General features: G+C 47.8%; 1 protein-coding gene across 3 annotated transcripts; it reads left to right on the plus strand.

Moving 5' to 3' along the window:
- The first annotated feature begins 1,198 nt into the window (after positions 1 to 1,198).
- LOC112546471 (interferon lambda-3-like) lies at positions 1,199 to 9,488 on the plus strand. Of its 3 annotated transcripts, XM_075933965.1 has the most exons (7): positions 1,199 to 1,487; positions 2,372 to 6,060; positions 6,723 to 6,889; positions 7,198 to 7,275; positions 7,735 to 7,878; positions 8,154 to 8,231; positions 8,672 to 9,488. In XM_075933965.1, exons 3-7 carry the CDS (start codon positions 6,728 to 6,730, stop codon positions 8,768 to 8,770), a joined length of 561 nt encoding a protein of 186 aa, XP_075790080.1. In that variant the 5' UTR covers positions 1,199 to 1,487; positions 2,372 to 6,060; positions 6,723 to 6,727; the 3' UTR covers positions 8,771 to 9,488. The 3 variants fall into 3 exon arrangements, with proteins under 3 accessions (XP_075790080.1, XP_075790079.1, XP_075790082.1); XM_075933964.1 differs by having other exon boundaries at positions 1,199 to 6,060; XM_075933967.1 differs by lacking the exons at positions 1,199 to 1,487; positions 2,372 to 6,060 and having other exon boundaries at positions 6,078 to 6,889.
- Positions 9,489 to 14,857: the final 5,369 nt, after the last annotated feature.

The raw sequence follows: 14,857 nt of genomic DNA on the forward strand, positions 1-14,857 counted from the left end.
ACTGATTTCAATACGAGATTGGCCATTGATCTCAGTAGGATTCAAATTTGGCCTGATAGGATGGTATTATTGATTGTATTCATGTATTGCTACACAAAGACATTTGCCAATAGTATGTTAAGTGTTGCCATTATATATTTGTATTTAAAAGACTGGTTTTTACACTGTTTCTTTGGTTTACGGACTAATGAGTATTTCATTAGTATCTATGGCTATGTCTACACTACCACCCTAGTTCAAACTAGGGTGGTAGTGTAGACATACCCTTAGAAAGATGCTGGAAATGCACCACGTCTGCTGCAGGGATGCTATTGCTGTATTACACAGATTCCTGGAATCTATTTTTGTTTTACTGGTTGACATAATGTTAAACCGTATTTAAACAAATCCAAGTTTTATTTAAGTTCTTTATTGTAAGTTATGGTTTATTTATATGCAAATTGAGCAACGGGACTGTTTTATACTATTTAACATAAAACTGGAAGCTGTCAAATAAAAATAGAAATGATACAAATGGATGATTGCCTGTCTGCTTGGTGTTCTCTTCTTATCACCTCAAAAAAGAAAAAATAGCAGAAGTGATGATAGAAACACTGCCAGGCGAGGAGAAATAGAAGACATTTAAATAGCTTAGATTAACCGGATGGTGAGAAGGGACATAACATGAAACAGTATAAAGTTCTAGGTATATTCCTATTAGAGGAAATTCCATGGAGAATTATAGGTGGCAGAACTAGGGGACCTTAGATTGCCCAAAAGACACCTGCAATAATAACTGTACTTACTACAGTATGTGTGGCACACAGCTCAAGAGTAGCATATTCCTGTTTTAACTGGAACTCGAATGTAACACGTGTTGTTGGTTACGTCCTTTGTATTGGTACGCATTGGAACCAGTGTCAAGACACAGTGCGTGTTCAACTGCTGTTGCAGAATAATAGTGGTGTGGAGGCAGGAAAAAGGAATAAGGGAATTTGTGTGCAGCCATCTTGGTCTTGTTAACAAGAGAGCAAGAGTCAGGCTAAGTCTGTGGCCTGACAACGCGAGATCTGTAATTAGACGCTGCCTTTGCCTCTCGCCTCCATATGGAGATAAGGATAGAACGCAGACTCTGGCAGAGACTTTGAGATAAGGAGCATCTGACTGGAATTAAAATAACTGTTAGCCATTGGTGTTTGTAATGGGAAGGAGACTAATTGTTATTGTTATTATATGTAATGGACAGTATATAAACTGCTTCGTAATTGCTTGTATTCGAAGATCTGCCTCGGAGGGGGGGGGGCTCCCCCCCTGTCCAAACCAGTTTTTCTCTTGCTGCAGCTCGTAATAAAACTGCCTCTGGCTACTTGTTGCTTAAACACAACGCAGAATGAGGACAATGTTTTCTTTCACAATTTGGTGCCGTGACTCGGATGGCAACGCCCGATTGAGGACAGGAACAGCGGCTGCAGACCGTCCCCCTTCACCCTCAGGGCGCCAAACAAGAGGTAAGAGACCTTTTGAAATCTCTACTGGGGTGTGGAGGAGAACTGCCTGTGGGGTCGTCTGCCTCGCTAGGCTCACGCCATCCGAACTTCTTGAATCTGTAACAAGGTCAGACGCAAAACGGTTCCGGGGAGGTTGTTTTGTTACCCCCGAGTAGGCCTAAGTTTATGCAGTGCTGGGAACTGCTGTGGTTGTGGTGGTGCCACCCCGGGAACGGGAAGAAAATTGTATTGGGTCCGGACATAAGGCACCTAGATTTATGCAGTGCTGGGAACTGCTGTGGTTCTGGGGGGAAACGTGTTGTTTGCTGCCCCTGGGGGGAACAGTGTTGTTTGAAAATTACTGTGTGAAAAGCGTGCTGAGTGTGAATGTAATGAGTGGAGAGTGAATGCCTCTGCCCAGGTCTCTGAGAAATAAGATGATTCCAGCCGCACCAGGGCTCTCCCACAAGGGAATTCTGAACGCAAGTGGGGGTCAGTCGAACCTCGAGACCCAGTGGATATGTGAGGGAGTGACGACTCCCCTTATTTCATGAGCTGATGAAAAGGTCTGACACTCTAGACCCAGCAGACCACAGTAACTGACCAACCAACACCTTGTGCTAAGGAAAAGCATTTTAGCCTCACACATTAAGCCTGATCTGTGGTACAAGAGGGAAACTGAGGCACGCCACTGTTGGGGAGGGCTAGCAACTCTGAGGTAATTCAAGGGAGTGGAAGGTCACGAGTACCGATGAAGTGCCCTTGTTCTCGGAAAGTTGCAGCTCACTCGCCCATGGAAGTGGTAAGGAACTAGCTGTAACCAGTTCCCCTAGCAGATCTTAGGCAGTATTTTAAGTTACAATGGGCCACCCCAACGGGGGTAGAAATGTTTTCTTGTCTTTCAGATCATCAGAAAGCGCTGGTACCAGCTGAAGAAAAACAACAAACAACAACAACAAAAAACCAGGGTTCTGTGTTAGGACGTAATAAGTTTGTGTTCTGTCCAAGTTTGTCTTGTGTGTCTTAATTGTAATATGTATTGCAAATATTGTTGTGTGTAGGATATTTTTTTAATGAAAGGATAATTTGAGTAAAGCAGAAGCATTAATTTAAACCAACAAAATTAATAATTGGGCCCAATCAATTGGCAATCAATTGGCAACTCTAAACTTAATGAATTGGCAACTTTAAAATTTAGTGAAAGGATAATAGTTTGGTAATTGTTTAGGCTAGGAGAATGTTAACAGTGTCTCCACAGGTGAACAAAAAAAGGAACTGGAAAGAAGCAAGAAGTGCATCATGTGAACAGAAGGACTGGGAGTGGGGTAACAGCCCTCTCCCCCACCGGATTGATTTTGCTTTAATGGCTACACAAATGAAATATTTAGCTTCTGTAAATTTGCACACCAACCATAAAAGTGGTTTGGCCAGAGATAATAAGAAATCTATAAGAAACAACACGGGCAAGTGAGACATCAGCATATGTAAGTAAAGATGCCCACAATAATGAGGAAACTAGTAACCTCACCATTGCAACAACAGCTACTTGCCCTGCTACTCATTGGTGCCTGATGCCTTAAAAGGCCTCAAGAATTACGGAATTGCATGGGTTATCAATTAAACATCTGTGAACCATGCTTGGTCCTATAAGAGAAACAGTGACTGTAGTCAACGTAACCTCCTTCAAGTCACATACATAGAATAAATACACGCTAATAGCAATGGGGAATACACGGCCTTGGGCCGCCCCTCATTCACACAGAATTATTTTGTTTTTTGTAACAACATGAACACTACGAGGACAAAGAATACACAGTCCTCTGAGTTAAAGTTTGTATGGAATATTGTGGGAAAGAAGCTAAACACTAACATCAGGCCACTGAAGTTGGACCTACTGACTCCCACTGGGGCTTACCACTTAAAGCCCTGACAAAGGTAACCCCTGAGGCATGGCTGTCATTTGTTAAACAATGGCCATTGCTAACTTGCCCTCATTTGGGTATTATTAACCAGGTCCTTAAGGCCAAAATAGAGCCTCCCAATTGTGCATCATGCCCTGAACAGACCCATGTCCCAGAACCAGGACAACTGTCACTGGTCCTTACCTTGGTGATGTTCCACACTGGTATAGACCAGCTGTGTGCTAGACTGGCTAATCAAATGGGCAAGCACCTGATTAGGCAACAACGGGGCTTAGCAGATACCATCACAGATTGGTTTGGGCCTGGAAACTCTGTCAGCAACACTTATGTCATAGCCTGGAAATTGTATAGAATCCAGGCTGGTAGATGCAGTAATATCCAGTGCCCGTAAAGGCCTAGACACCAGCCAAGCTAATCAATTGATCCTAAATAGTTTGAAGGATCTGTCCAGCTCTGTGTCCACTTCACTGGACCTAACCAGATATTTGGACCAGAGACTAATTGGATTGTTAATTAATGGAACTAAATTAAAGAAATTAGAAGGCCAGTATTGAAGAATAGGATAGCTTTGACCACCCAGCCCTTATGGGGGTGAGTCCCCATCTCCCCCGTGCCCACCCATGGGAGTGGGGAAGTAGAGAATCCATGAGGACCCAAAGGCCCACCTGGACAGGGCATAGTATAACCATTTGTTTTTGGCCCCTCTGGGGATTCCTCACTTAGATCAGATCAGAATGGTAACCTCCCTGCCTGTACCAAAGCAGGAGAATATAGAGAGAGTTGAGGGCATTGCTTATTCTGAAGGAGTGGGAGCCTCCCTATACCCAGGGATTGTTGCACCCACTTTGATAAGGAAATTTTATGTACCTGCCCATTTAACATCATGACGAATCTGCCTAGGTTTGATGTGGTTGTCTCAGAGAAACAAAACCATCGAGCTGGTCCAAATAAATGGTACCTACTGGTGTTTGATTACCCAGACAGATCACTCCATCCTGCCCCTCTACATATCCATCTGTGTGCATAACAGCCCCTTGCCGGATGATCCTGACCGTTGATGGAATGCAGCTCTATCACACTTCGGAGGTGAGAAAGGAACTATAGGAGTAAACTGGTATCTTGGTATCTTGCTGAGAACTGACAAACTCAAATCATTAGGTCAGCCTGAGAAGCATACGCTACAGCAGTTACTGTGACCCTGGTTCCCCTGGCAACCACATTCCAAAGGGCCTCACTTTGATAAGGCCGGTACCAAACAACCAAACAACTGCGCGGGATTGTTTTTACGGTTTGCTTTATTCCTAGGAAATAACCTTGGTTCCAAAGGAGCTAGCTGGCTTTTAGCTCAGAGAATAGAGACTCTTATGTCCATCAGCGAAAGACCGCTCTAGAAAGACCTTTACCAAGTTTTGCTAGCCACCAACACCGCTGTGATGTGCCAAGAATTGACTGTTGGCCAATGATTCTCACTGCAAAAAGACCCCTCCATCTCAAAATGATCCTACCCCGACTGCTGATAAGTCTCTCTTCTTCTGGTCCTGCTTTCCACCTGCTGGACACCAGAAGAACCAAAATATTACAGGGTGATGTGCTGGTAACCTCTTCCCTACAAAAGGACATTAAGAACTGACCTTGGTGAAAGAAGCGAAGTATTGTATATTGCCAAGGAGAAACGTGTGGGAGTGGTTTGGGTTTCTCCCTTTATCTGGACTCTGTGCTTATGGACATGTACCGTCAGCATGTACCTGCCCTCCCTAATTTGGTTACTAATTATGATATGTTGTGTTATGTTACTAAAATTATAGAACAGCCCCATCATAGAATTATATTGGGGATATTAAGGCCCATTTCGCCTGTAAACGGACCTAAGGGGCAACCATTGATTCATGCGGAGGATGCTTCTGTAACGACGTCCTGATCCTGACTGGAGCCTCTGGGCACAAGTGGAATACGGGTTGGACCACTCTAGTCCAGCCCCCTGGATTTTGCCGGAGCAGAGGAAGTCATTTCTGGACCCGCGGCTACTGGCCACCCCAATTCTGGGCCAGCCACTGGCCTCCCAGCTGGCTCCCCACCCTGCCGCCAGTCCCGCTGCCTTGCTGGATAACCCCTTCATTGTTATGCTGGATAGCCCAGCTTACCAACAGCTGCCAGTGCGCTGGGCTCCTGCTTTGCTGCGATTCACCTGTGATCCCCAAACGCTGGTGAGGAGATTCCCACCCCGCTGACGATCACTTTACATTGTGTGCACGGGAAAGGATTCTTGAAACAAAAGGGTCTTCTGTGCATTGGGCCCCACAGGGCTCTGCAATCCAGCTACAGACATACCTGCTCCAGGCAGAGCCCTCTTGCATAACTCACTTGTGACATCACCCAGGGAATCTCTCAGCACTCTGTGCTCAGGTGCAACGTCTACCTGCCTTCCTTTTGCTTTCCTTTTCCCTTTCCAAACGCATTCCTTGCTCTCTGGTTGGTGAGAGCAGAGCTGGGTTTTCTGCCACAGACTAAAGCAAAGTGACGTTGCGTGTTCTTTTTCTTAACTGGAAAATGCCTTTTGGTATAAAAGCAAGAGCAATGGAGAGGAAAAGACACATTCAGAGTCAAGAGAGAGGCAAAGCAGCCTTGAGACACGAGAGGCAGCTAAAGCGACAGCCCAGCAAATACACGGCAAGGTAAGGGCAGCTGGCTTGGAGCCAATCCTTACTATGATTTCTCTTTGCTCAGTGACTATATTGTGCTCTGTGGTAGACAGCAAGGAACGACTGTTACACCAGAAAGGTGTGTTCCGCCTGAGCGTATTACTATTGGCTCTCTAGTGAAAACCAAAACCTCTCTGATTCATGAATGTTTTCCTGCAGAAAATCAGAGTGCAAGTTACTATGATTTCTAGGGTATTTTCTTTTTGTACCGGGAGAATAGTCAAGTGTTTGTGAAAAGTGTTTGGCAACCCCAAAGCCTTCCCAGATGATATTTCACAGAAACACAGTTTCAGAACAGAGCAGTCATCCAGCCAATAGCCTGAAATTATTGGTCAGAACTTTTTGGCAAGTGGCAGAGATATATATTTGCATAATATTTAGCGTTAGTTCACAGTTTGCTTTAAAGAAGGTTAAATGTGTAACACAAGCCATATATTGGAAAACGTTCCCTGCTCCCAATACTAGCTACTTTATTAGCGGCGAGGAGTCCTGTGGCACCTTATAGACTAACTGAAGTGTTGGAGCATAAGCTTTCGTGGGCAATGACCCGCTTCGTCAGATGCACGCTTTTGCAGATTCAGACTAACTCGGCTACCTCTCTGATACTTAGCTACTTTATTGTTTGTCTCTCTTAGGAAGTATGATGGGCGTAGGCTACAGAGTTCTCCTTGTTCTGTCCCTCTGGGTGATGACTGCAGAGGCCTTTCCCAAAGGCGCCCTGAGGACAAAATGCCACCTCGCAAAATACAAGTCCCTGCCACCCCGGGAACTGGAGGCCTTCAAGAAAACCAAGGACAAATTTGTAAGTGTGAAAATGCATAAAGGATCTGCCGACGAAGGGTACTGACAATCAGCTGATCGGCACAGCACGGTGGCCATGTTGATGTAAATGAAGCTGCGATTATTTAAATCGTAGCTTCATTTCCCTTTACCGTCCTGACTAATCTACATGGTTTCGTCGAAGGAGCCATGTAGTTTAGACACACTCATGATGTCTGCATCTCCCCGCCTCACCGCTGGGATTGTGTGGATAGAATTGAGGGACGAACTAGAAGACGTATTCCTGATCCTCCATATATATGGCTCTAAGCTCTCTCCTTTCGCCTCCAGGAGGACATCTTGCTATTGTCCGACCGAAAATGCAACACCAGGATTTTCCACAGGAACTGGGAAGTCAAAGAGTTGTCGGTAAGAAACATCCCAGCCAGGGGGTAGAAGTTCCCATGGTAGCAGACGCCGCTTTCGTAATGTATCTCCTTTTCTGTCTGATTCTGATCTCACTGAGCCCTCGTACTAATCTGACATGTGGCTCCCTGACCTCTGCCTTCCGGCAGGTCACTCGAAAGTCACAGATCTACCCAGGATCGTGTCAAAGCCGATTGTGGCTCTAACTAAGGGTCACCCCTCCTTTTCAATCCTGGTGTCTTTTCACTGGCTATGAACTGATGTCAAGACAGAGGTGGGGAGATGAAGCCGTGTTCAGCCAGCAGTGATTTACTGACCAATCAAAGCCCTGAGTGGCTTTGGAAAATCACCTCTTTCAAACTGGTTTACCAATCTACGCCTGAGACTTTCTAGTCCGGGATCTGCCCAGCTGCTTAGCGTTCTCACACGCACGTGGTCTTACCTACAAGTGTGTCTCCCCAGGTGCACGACAGGGTGATCCTGGTAGAGAAAGAGCTGGACTTCACCATTAACACGTTGGAGGATGTTGAGGACCCCAGTCTATCCAAGCTGCTGCCAAGGCCACTGGAAATCCTGTCGCAGATCAGAGAGGACTTGAGACCCTGCGTGAGTATTCGGTGCTAGATTTCTCTTTGCCTACCACATTCGACTCCCTTCAAGGGGAACCCGCGTGCAGCTGCTTGTTCTTGTCCCGTGTTGCTCTTGCTTTGGGCCCGTCCTTACATAGGACACTGAAAGCAAGGGGAATGGGTATGAAATGCACAAGGGTGCCCCCTAGACTCTGTCAAGGCACGAATTGCTCTGTGCCTAGAGAGAAGGGGCTTTTGTTGATTGTCTGCTGAAATCTCTGTGCACCAACTCTGTATCAATTCTGTTTGCAGACCAGGCAAACGCCTTCTCATTCACACTCCAAGAGGCTGAACAGTTGGCTCCAAAACTTGCAGGCGAGCAAAGAGACGGTGAGTGGGCATTTGAGACAATGCGCAAAGCCACCTTCCACACCAATTAGAGACGGAACCAGCCTCCTGGGTCCCATCCCAGAGGCCACGGCGGCATTGCTGCTGCTTATTCTGCCTGTTATTACCTACCTTGGGATTTATTTTTAAATATTGCAATAAAAATTAGCCTGTAGATCCCGTCAGGTCTGCTGCGCAGTGATGTAACCGACGACGGCAACAGCTAACGTACGGTTTGAATGACGCTGCCGTTTGCATGTGCGTCTGCTTGGGTTACAAAGATCAGCATTCACCTTGCCCTCTCTCCAGTACCTACCCTCTTTCCTCCTCCTCTGAGCGCCCTTATGGATAAGCACCTGCCTCCTTATAATACAGCATCCTTGTGGTTGCTTTCATGTAGCCGCCTCCCCCCTTCCTGCTCTAAATATTCTCTCCTTTCCCAGGAATCACCTGCATGTCTGGAAGCTTCTGTGATCCTCAACCTCTTCCGACTGCTGAACGAAGACTTGAGATGCGCCGCCTACACAGAACTTTGCGTGTAGCCGTCTGGTCTCTGTGATACCTTGTGTTCACACCTACTTAGCCACCGGAGCGTCCCTAGACGAGGAGCACTGAATATTCATCCCAAGAAGACATCTCTGAATCAGGAACCTTCATCATCTTATTCTTGCTTCCCACTATACATCCCCGAGCAAACTGATTCCATCCTTTCATACCTAAAAAAGTCACACAACAGCTGGTCTCTGCTCCAGCTTGCTCCCGTTTCCAGCTGGTGCAGCATTCTCGACTCCTTGACAAATATTCATTGGAGGATTTTTTTTTCATCACAGTTCAAATCTGAGAGTTCGGTAGGATTTGACCCACACAGGATATTATTTATTGAATGCCTTTTTATTGTCACTATGCAAATGGATTTTAGTCAAATGCATATCCAAAAATACTGGGAACATTTCATAAGCTTTCTTTTTTTTTTAAATGCACCCCAGTTCTGGGATTTACACATTGGTCACAGCTCTTAGCTCTCTCAGAAACAAGCTCAGGAAAATGAATTAATATTGAAGTTTGGCAGTTCGTAATATATTCATCCTCTACAGATGTATTTATACAGAGTATATTTTTATCTTGCTGTTTCTTTATGTATTATGTATTCTTTAAGAAGAGTAATTGATTTGTATAACTTCCAGATATGAACCTAAATGTTATTTATTATGGATAATTTATTAGCTATTTATTTTGATGTATTTCACCATTGCTAAGTTTGTATTTTTTATATATATAATTATGAACAAATAAAATTGTTATCCAGGGGCTTGGCATTCCTGTAAACATTTTGTAAACCGAAAAGTGGAGACAATTCAGTCACGATATAGTTGTAGTGCTTTGCAGCAGTAGATCCCAATGTGATTGTGGCAGATGGGAAACTCGGGCATGAGAAGCAAAATGACCTGTCCAGAATCATTCAGCAGGCCTGTAGCAGAGTAAAAATCCTGAGAAGCAATCTTCCACTCTAACCACTAGGCCACGGTGCCTCCCTCTCGCATTGCAAAGCTCCTTGCATTTGGCTCACCCTTGCTCCATTTCCGAACGGTCAACAGAAAGGTCCAAGAGAGACGTGACACTTGCCTTTCTCTTTCCTTTCGGCGTTACCATTAGGCTAGACAAATGTTCCCTGGAGAGCCCAGACTATGGAAAACTCATGATAGAAATGTAGCCGTGTTAGTCTGGTGTAGCTGAAACAAAAAACAGGACTATGTAGCACTTTAAAGACTAACAAGATGGTTTATTAGGTGATGAGCTATTGTGGGCCAGACCCTTCTGTTCTGAAATTTGATTTGTCCTTTTCTTATGTGTTCACTTTTTTTTAAATTGTATCCTTTGGTATATATGGTTGTGACAATTTTCTTCCACTATTTGATCTGAGGAAGTGGGTCTGGCCCACGAAAGTTCATCACCTAATAAACCATCTTGTTAGTCTTTAAAGTGCTACACAGACCTGTATTTTATGGAAAACTCCTGTGACTGTTCGTTCTGTAGGAAGCTCGAACCTCAGCCCAGGAACATGACATGGTGTCAGGAGTAACCTAATGCAAGAGGGGGAATGGTCCCGCTATTGTGGGGAATTTTCCTGGCTTCTGTACTACCCCGGAGAAATGGACCGATGAAAGGATGAGAGTCCCCGCTCCCACTTCCTTTACCCAACGGCCTCCCTGAGCCTGAGGGCTCCCCTTCCAGCCTCCTGAGTAGCAGAGTCCTTGAAATCCCAGCAAGACTGGGCCCAGTTTTCCTGGGACTTAATCCCCGGCCTTGTAGTCACTTGGGGCAGGGGCTAGGGTGTCCCCACTCCGGGGTGCTCTCTGCACACTGCATGCTTTCTTGACCCACTGATCATTTCATACAGTTCAAAGCAAATACAACTTACTAAACATCAACTGATTAAAGAGAAAAGAATAAGAAAAAATTGAAAGGTTAAATGAGAACACACAGCCCTGCTCTGTAGCACGGGGACATCACAAACAGCCGTCTGCAGAGTGTAAGGACAGTTCACAGTCTCTTCCTCATAGGTCCCAGAGCTCTCTCAATCCCTGGCTGTGCTGCAAGGGGGCTGCAATCTGGACACGCTTGCGCTGGGAGTGACCACACGGCCTCAGGCTCTCGGTGGCAGGACCCCTCTCCCAGTCTGGCCTGCTGGGCCTCCTGGCTGGTGGCGTCTCCCTGCCCAGAGCCTCTTCCTGCAATGTGTTGGTCCCAGCTGCTCACCACACCCAGCTGCAGGCTGCGCTGCTTTGCCAACCTCCAGCTCTTTGTGTTGCTTCTCTGTCCCCTTTGGCTCTCTGAGCACGGCCAGTCTGCTGCTCAACACAGGGCCTGCGCTCCTGGGGCTGTGTGCCTGGCTCTGTTGCTGCAGGACTGCCCCTCAGCACAGGATCTGGCCTCCCTGGGCTCTGGCACTGCAGGTCCATCTCCCCACACATCTTGCTCTTCTTCCTGCTTTCTCTCTGAGAGACCCAGAGAATCCCAGCTCACACGGAGGACAGGACCCGCGTCTTCAGTTCCTCACTGGTCTGTCCAACCTGTCATTCAGGCCGAGCCGGAGTGTTGGCTGCTTTCCATTGTCTCTGGGGTCTGTCCGTCTCAGGGCCCTGATTTCTCATGGACTCTTCCCCTTTTGGTACTGGGAGCTGGCCAATCAAAAACTCCCACTGAGCCAACAGCCCCCTTACACTAAGAACAAACAGGGACGGCAACCAGTAAGAAAAGTTGCAGACAGGAGGACCAATGCAAGGAAGTTTGCAGGATCTCATCCGGATACCACTCTTGAATGCTCCAAAGAACATCAGCTTTGACAAACCTTCACAACCGACCGGCTGGAAACAATATTTTGCATTGCACAAAGAAACTGGAAATCTGCAGATAGCTTTTTTAAAATGAATGCTGTGAAGACGCAGGCAGAACATGTTTCTGGGGCTATGTCTGGATGCTCTCTTTCGAAAAAGCAGTTTGCATTCCGTAGCGCCTTTTTTCAAAAAAGCACTTCTGAAAACAGGCGTTATTTCTCGTGAAACGAGGTTTTCCGTTGTTTCTGGGATCTAGAGCGCGTGGGAAAGCAGAGCATGCCTGGAAAGTGAAACTGAGTATTCTTGGAAACACAACTGACTTTCAAATTAACTTAGGAACTGACATCGCGACCGTCTCACTGGCGTTGCAAAGCTCTGATGGGAAACTTTCCATCTGACGAGGCTTAGCGGGAGCAGTGCTGAGACACTAGGGGCTGGGAAGAGGCTGAGGCAAAGGCCCGCGACAGGGCCAGGCAGGAAGGGGTCCGGGGCCACAAGAAGCCACTCTGGGCCCTGAACAAAGCGTGGGGGGCAGCGCCCACCCCAGAAGGGGCAGGGAGAAGGAGTGGGGGAGGGGCAGACAGCCCTCAGCACCACCCGGACCGTGGGGCACTGTCCGTCTCCCTCGGCGCTGCCTGGCCACCCCCGCTGCTACGCCAGGCCCCGGGGCAACTGCCCGCTTTGCCCCCCTGTCAGCAGGCCTGTTCCAGGATGCCCCACTACAATGGCTGTCCGGGGGGGCCAAGGAAGGGGGGAGCTTGCTGAGCTGGCCTGCGCCCAGCCAGGAAGGGGTGCACTGTGCAGCCGGTCCCCCAGGCCTGGCGCGATGAAGCAGCAGGGAGAGGCTGCGCAAACAGGTCCAGCTGGAACTGTCAGCAGCAAGCCGGCCCTCAGCGCCACCTGGACCCCCGCAAGAGGCTCACCAGGCGGCCGAGCCGGTTCAAATGAAAACAGCGTCACTCCTGATATTCCCCGGAACCTCCTGGCCTGACCCTCCCAACAGGTGCTACTTCCTGCCTCTGCAATTGCAATCGCCCCCCATGCTGAAAATACAAGCGTATCCCTGCCCTGGAGGGCGACTCAGGCCTGCCCTAGTAATCCGTCCCTTCTAGAGGGAAATTCAGCATTGGTTTGAGTGTCTTCCTGCTGGCTTCCTTTCGGAGCCTCTGTTGTAGGCTGTCTGCTCCAGACCCCTCTCCGCACACGGTCCTTGTTTATGTCTATGAGGGAAATAGAGTCACAGGCACCTTCTGTAGATCAGTACCAGGTGTCGTGAGTACCTTGGACGGCTGCTGCCTCTGCGCCTCCACCCTCCAATCTCTGCTGTTCCTCCCTGGCTGTATCAAAGGGCTGAGGACACGTCTAATCTCCTTCCAGCCCAGGCCTGCTCCTCCTTCTGCGCTCCCATTCAGCCTGTCTCAGACTTTGCACAGCCTGTGGCTTCCCCCTTAGACCACTGCCAAAAGTGCTCCCCTGGTTCTCCTTCCCCAAGGCCTTCGTTTCCCAGGTAAATCACGAACGTGGCTCGTTAACCTGGAGGCTGTCATGCCTGCAAGGAAGGCCTATTTCTGGAAATAGCCCCGTCCTGCCCTGCGACCTCTGTCTTCCTCCCCTCCGCTGAGGAAGGGTGCATAAAAGTACAGTACTGGAAGCGCCGCTCAGTGGCTCGTTACCGCAAACCCGGACTCTAGGCCACGCTAAGATTAGCAATCTAGGCAGGGAGTCCTTGCATCGCTTGGTCATGACGTCATGCAGCGTTTCCCTCACCTGGCTGGGAAGCCCTGGCACGCAGATGGCTGTGCGCGGGGTGAACCTGCCTTGCTTTTGGTTTCCAGTTCCCACGCAGCTGCACCAACCTGTGGAGTTTTCTCCTTTGAGTAAAGCAAAACAAGATTAGATTTCATTTTTGCCCTAAACAGTATAAAAGCAAGAGCAATGGAGAAGAGAGGCTGTATCCTTAGACCAGAGGGAGGCCAAGCAACCCTGACGGAGGAGAAGAAACTAAAGCGATTTCCCAGCAAACATGCTCCAAGGTAAGTGCTTCTAAGTCCGGGGCGTCTGCCTAGAATAGGGCTTAATAGACTGATCTGCTCTGATCTGCTCCATAGAGTAAGGAGCAAACATTAGCCTTTCCTCAAAGTTATATACCTTGACTTTAGCAAGGCTTTTGATCCGGTCTCCCATAATATTCTTGCCAGCAAGTTAAGGGAATGTGGATTGGATAAATGGATGGTAAGATGGATAGAAAGATGGCTAGAAGACCGGGCCCAATGGGTAGTGATCAACGGCTCGAAGTCAGGATGGCGGTCGGTTTCTAGCGGACTGCCCCAAGGTTCGGTTCTAGGATCGGTTTTGTTCAATATCTTTATTCATGACCTGGATGAGGGGATGGATTGCACCCTCAGCAAGTTTGCGGATGACACTAAGCTGGGGGGAGAGGTAGGTACGCTTAAGGGCAGAGATAGGGTCCAGAGCGACTTAGACAAATTGGAGGATTGGACCACAAGAAATCTGATAAGGTTCAACAAGGACAAGTGCAGAGTCCTGCACTTGGGACGGAAGAATCCCAAGCATAGTTACAAGCTGGGGACCAACCAGTTAAGTAGTAGTTCTGCAGAAAAGGACCTGGGGGTTACAGTGGATAAGAACCTGGATATGAGTCAACAGTGTGCCCTTGTAGCCAAGAAGGTTAATGGCATATGAGGTTGCATTAAGAGGAGCATTGCCAGCAGATCCAGAGATTTCATCATTCCCCTTTATTCGGCTTTGGTGAGGCCACATCTGGAGTATTCTGTCCAGTTCTGGGCCCCCCACTACAAAAAGGATATGGATTCACTGGAGAGGGTCCAGCGGAGGGCAACCAAAATGATTAGGGGGCTGGCGCATATGACTTATGAGGAGAGGCTGAGGGACTGGGCTCTGTTTAGTCTGCAGAAGCGGAGAGTGAGGGGGGATTTGATAGCAGCCTTCAGCTTCCTGAAGGGAGCTTCCAAAGAGGCTGGAGAGAGGCTGCTCTCAGTAGTGACAGATGGCAGAACAAGGAGCAATGGTCTCAAGTTGTGGTGGGAGAGGTCCAGGTTGGATATTAAGAAAAACTATTTCACTAGGAGGGTAGTGAAGCGCTGAAATGGGTTACCTAGGGAAGTAGTGGAGTCTCCATCCCTAGAGGTTTGACAAAGCCCTGGCCGGGTTGATTTAGTTGGGATTGGTCCTGCGTGGAGCAGGGGGCTGGACTTGATGACCTTCTGAGGTCACTTCCAGTTCTATGGTTCTATGATTCTATGAAAGTATTGT

This window comes from Pelodiscus sinensis, chromosome 7, assembly GCF_049634645.1.
Source record: "Pelodiscus sinensis isolate JC-2024 chromosome 7, ASM4963464v1, whole genome shotgun sequence".
In the NCBI taxonomy this organism is placed as follows: domain Eukaryota; kingdom Metazoa; phylum Chordata; order Testudines; family Trionychidae; genus Pelodiscus; species Pelodiscus sinensis.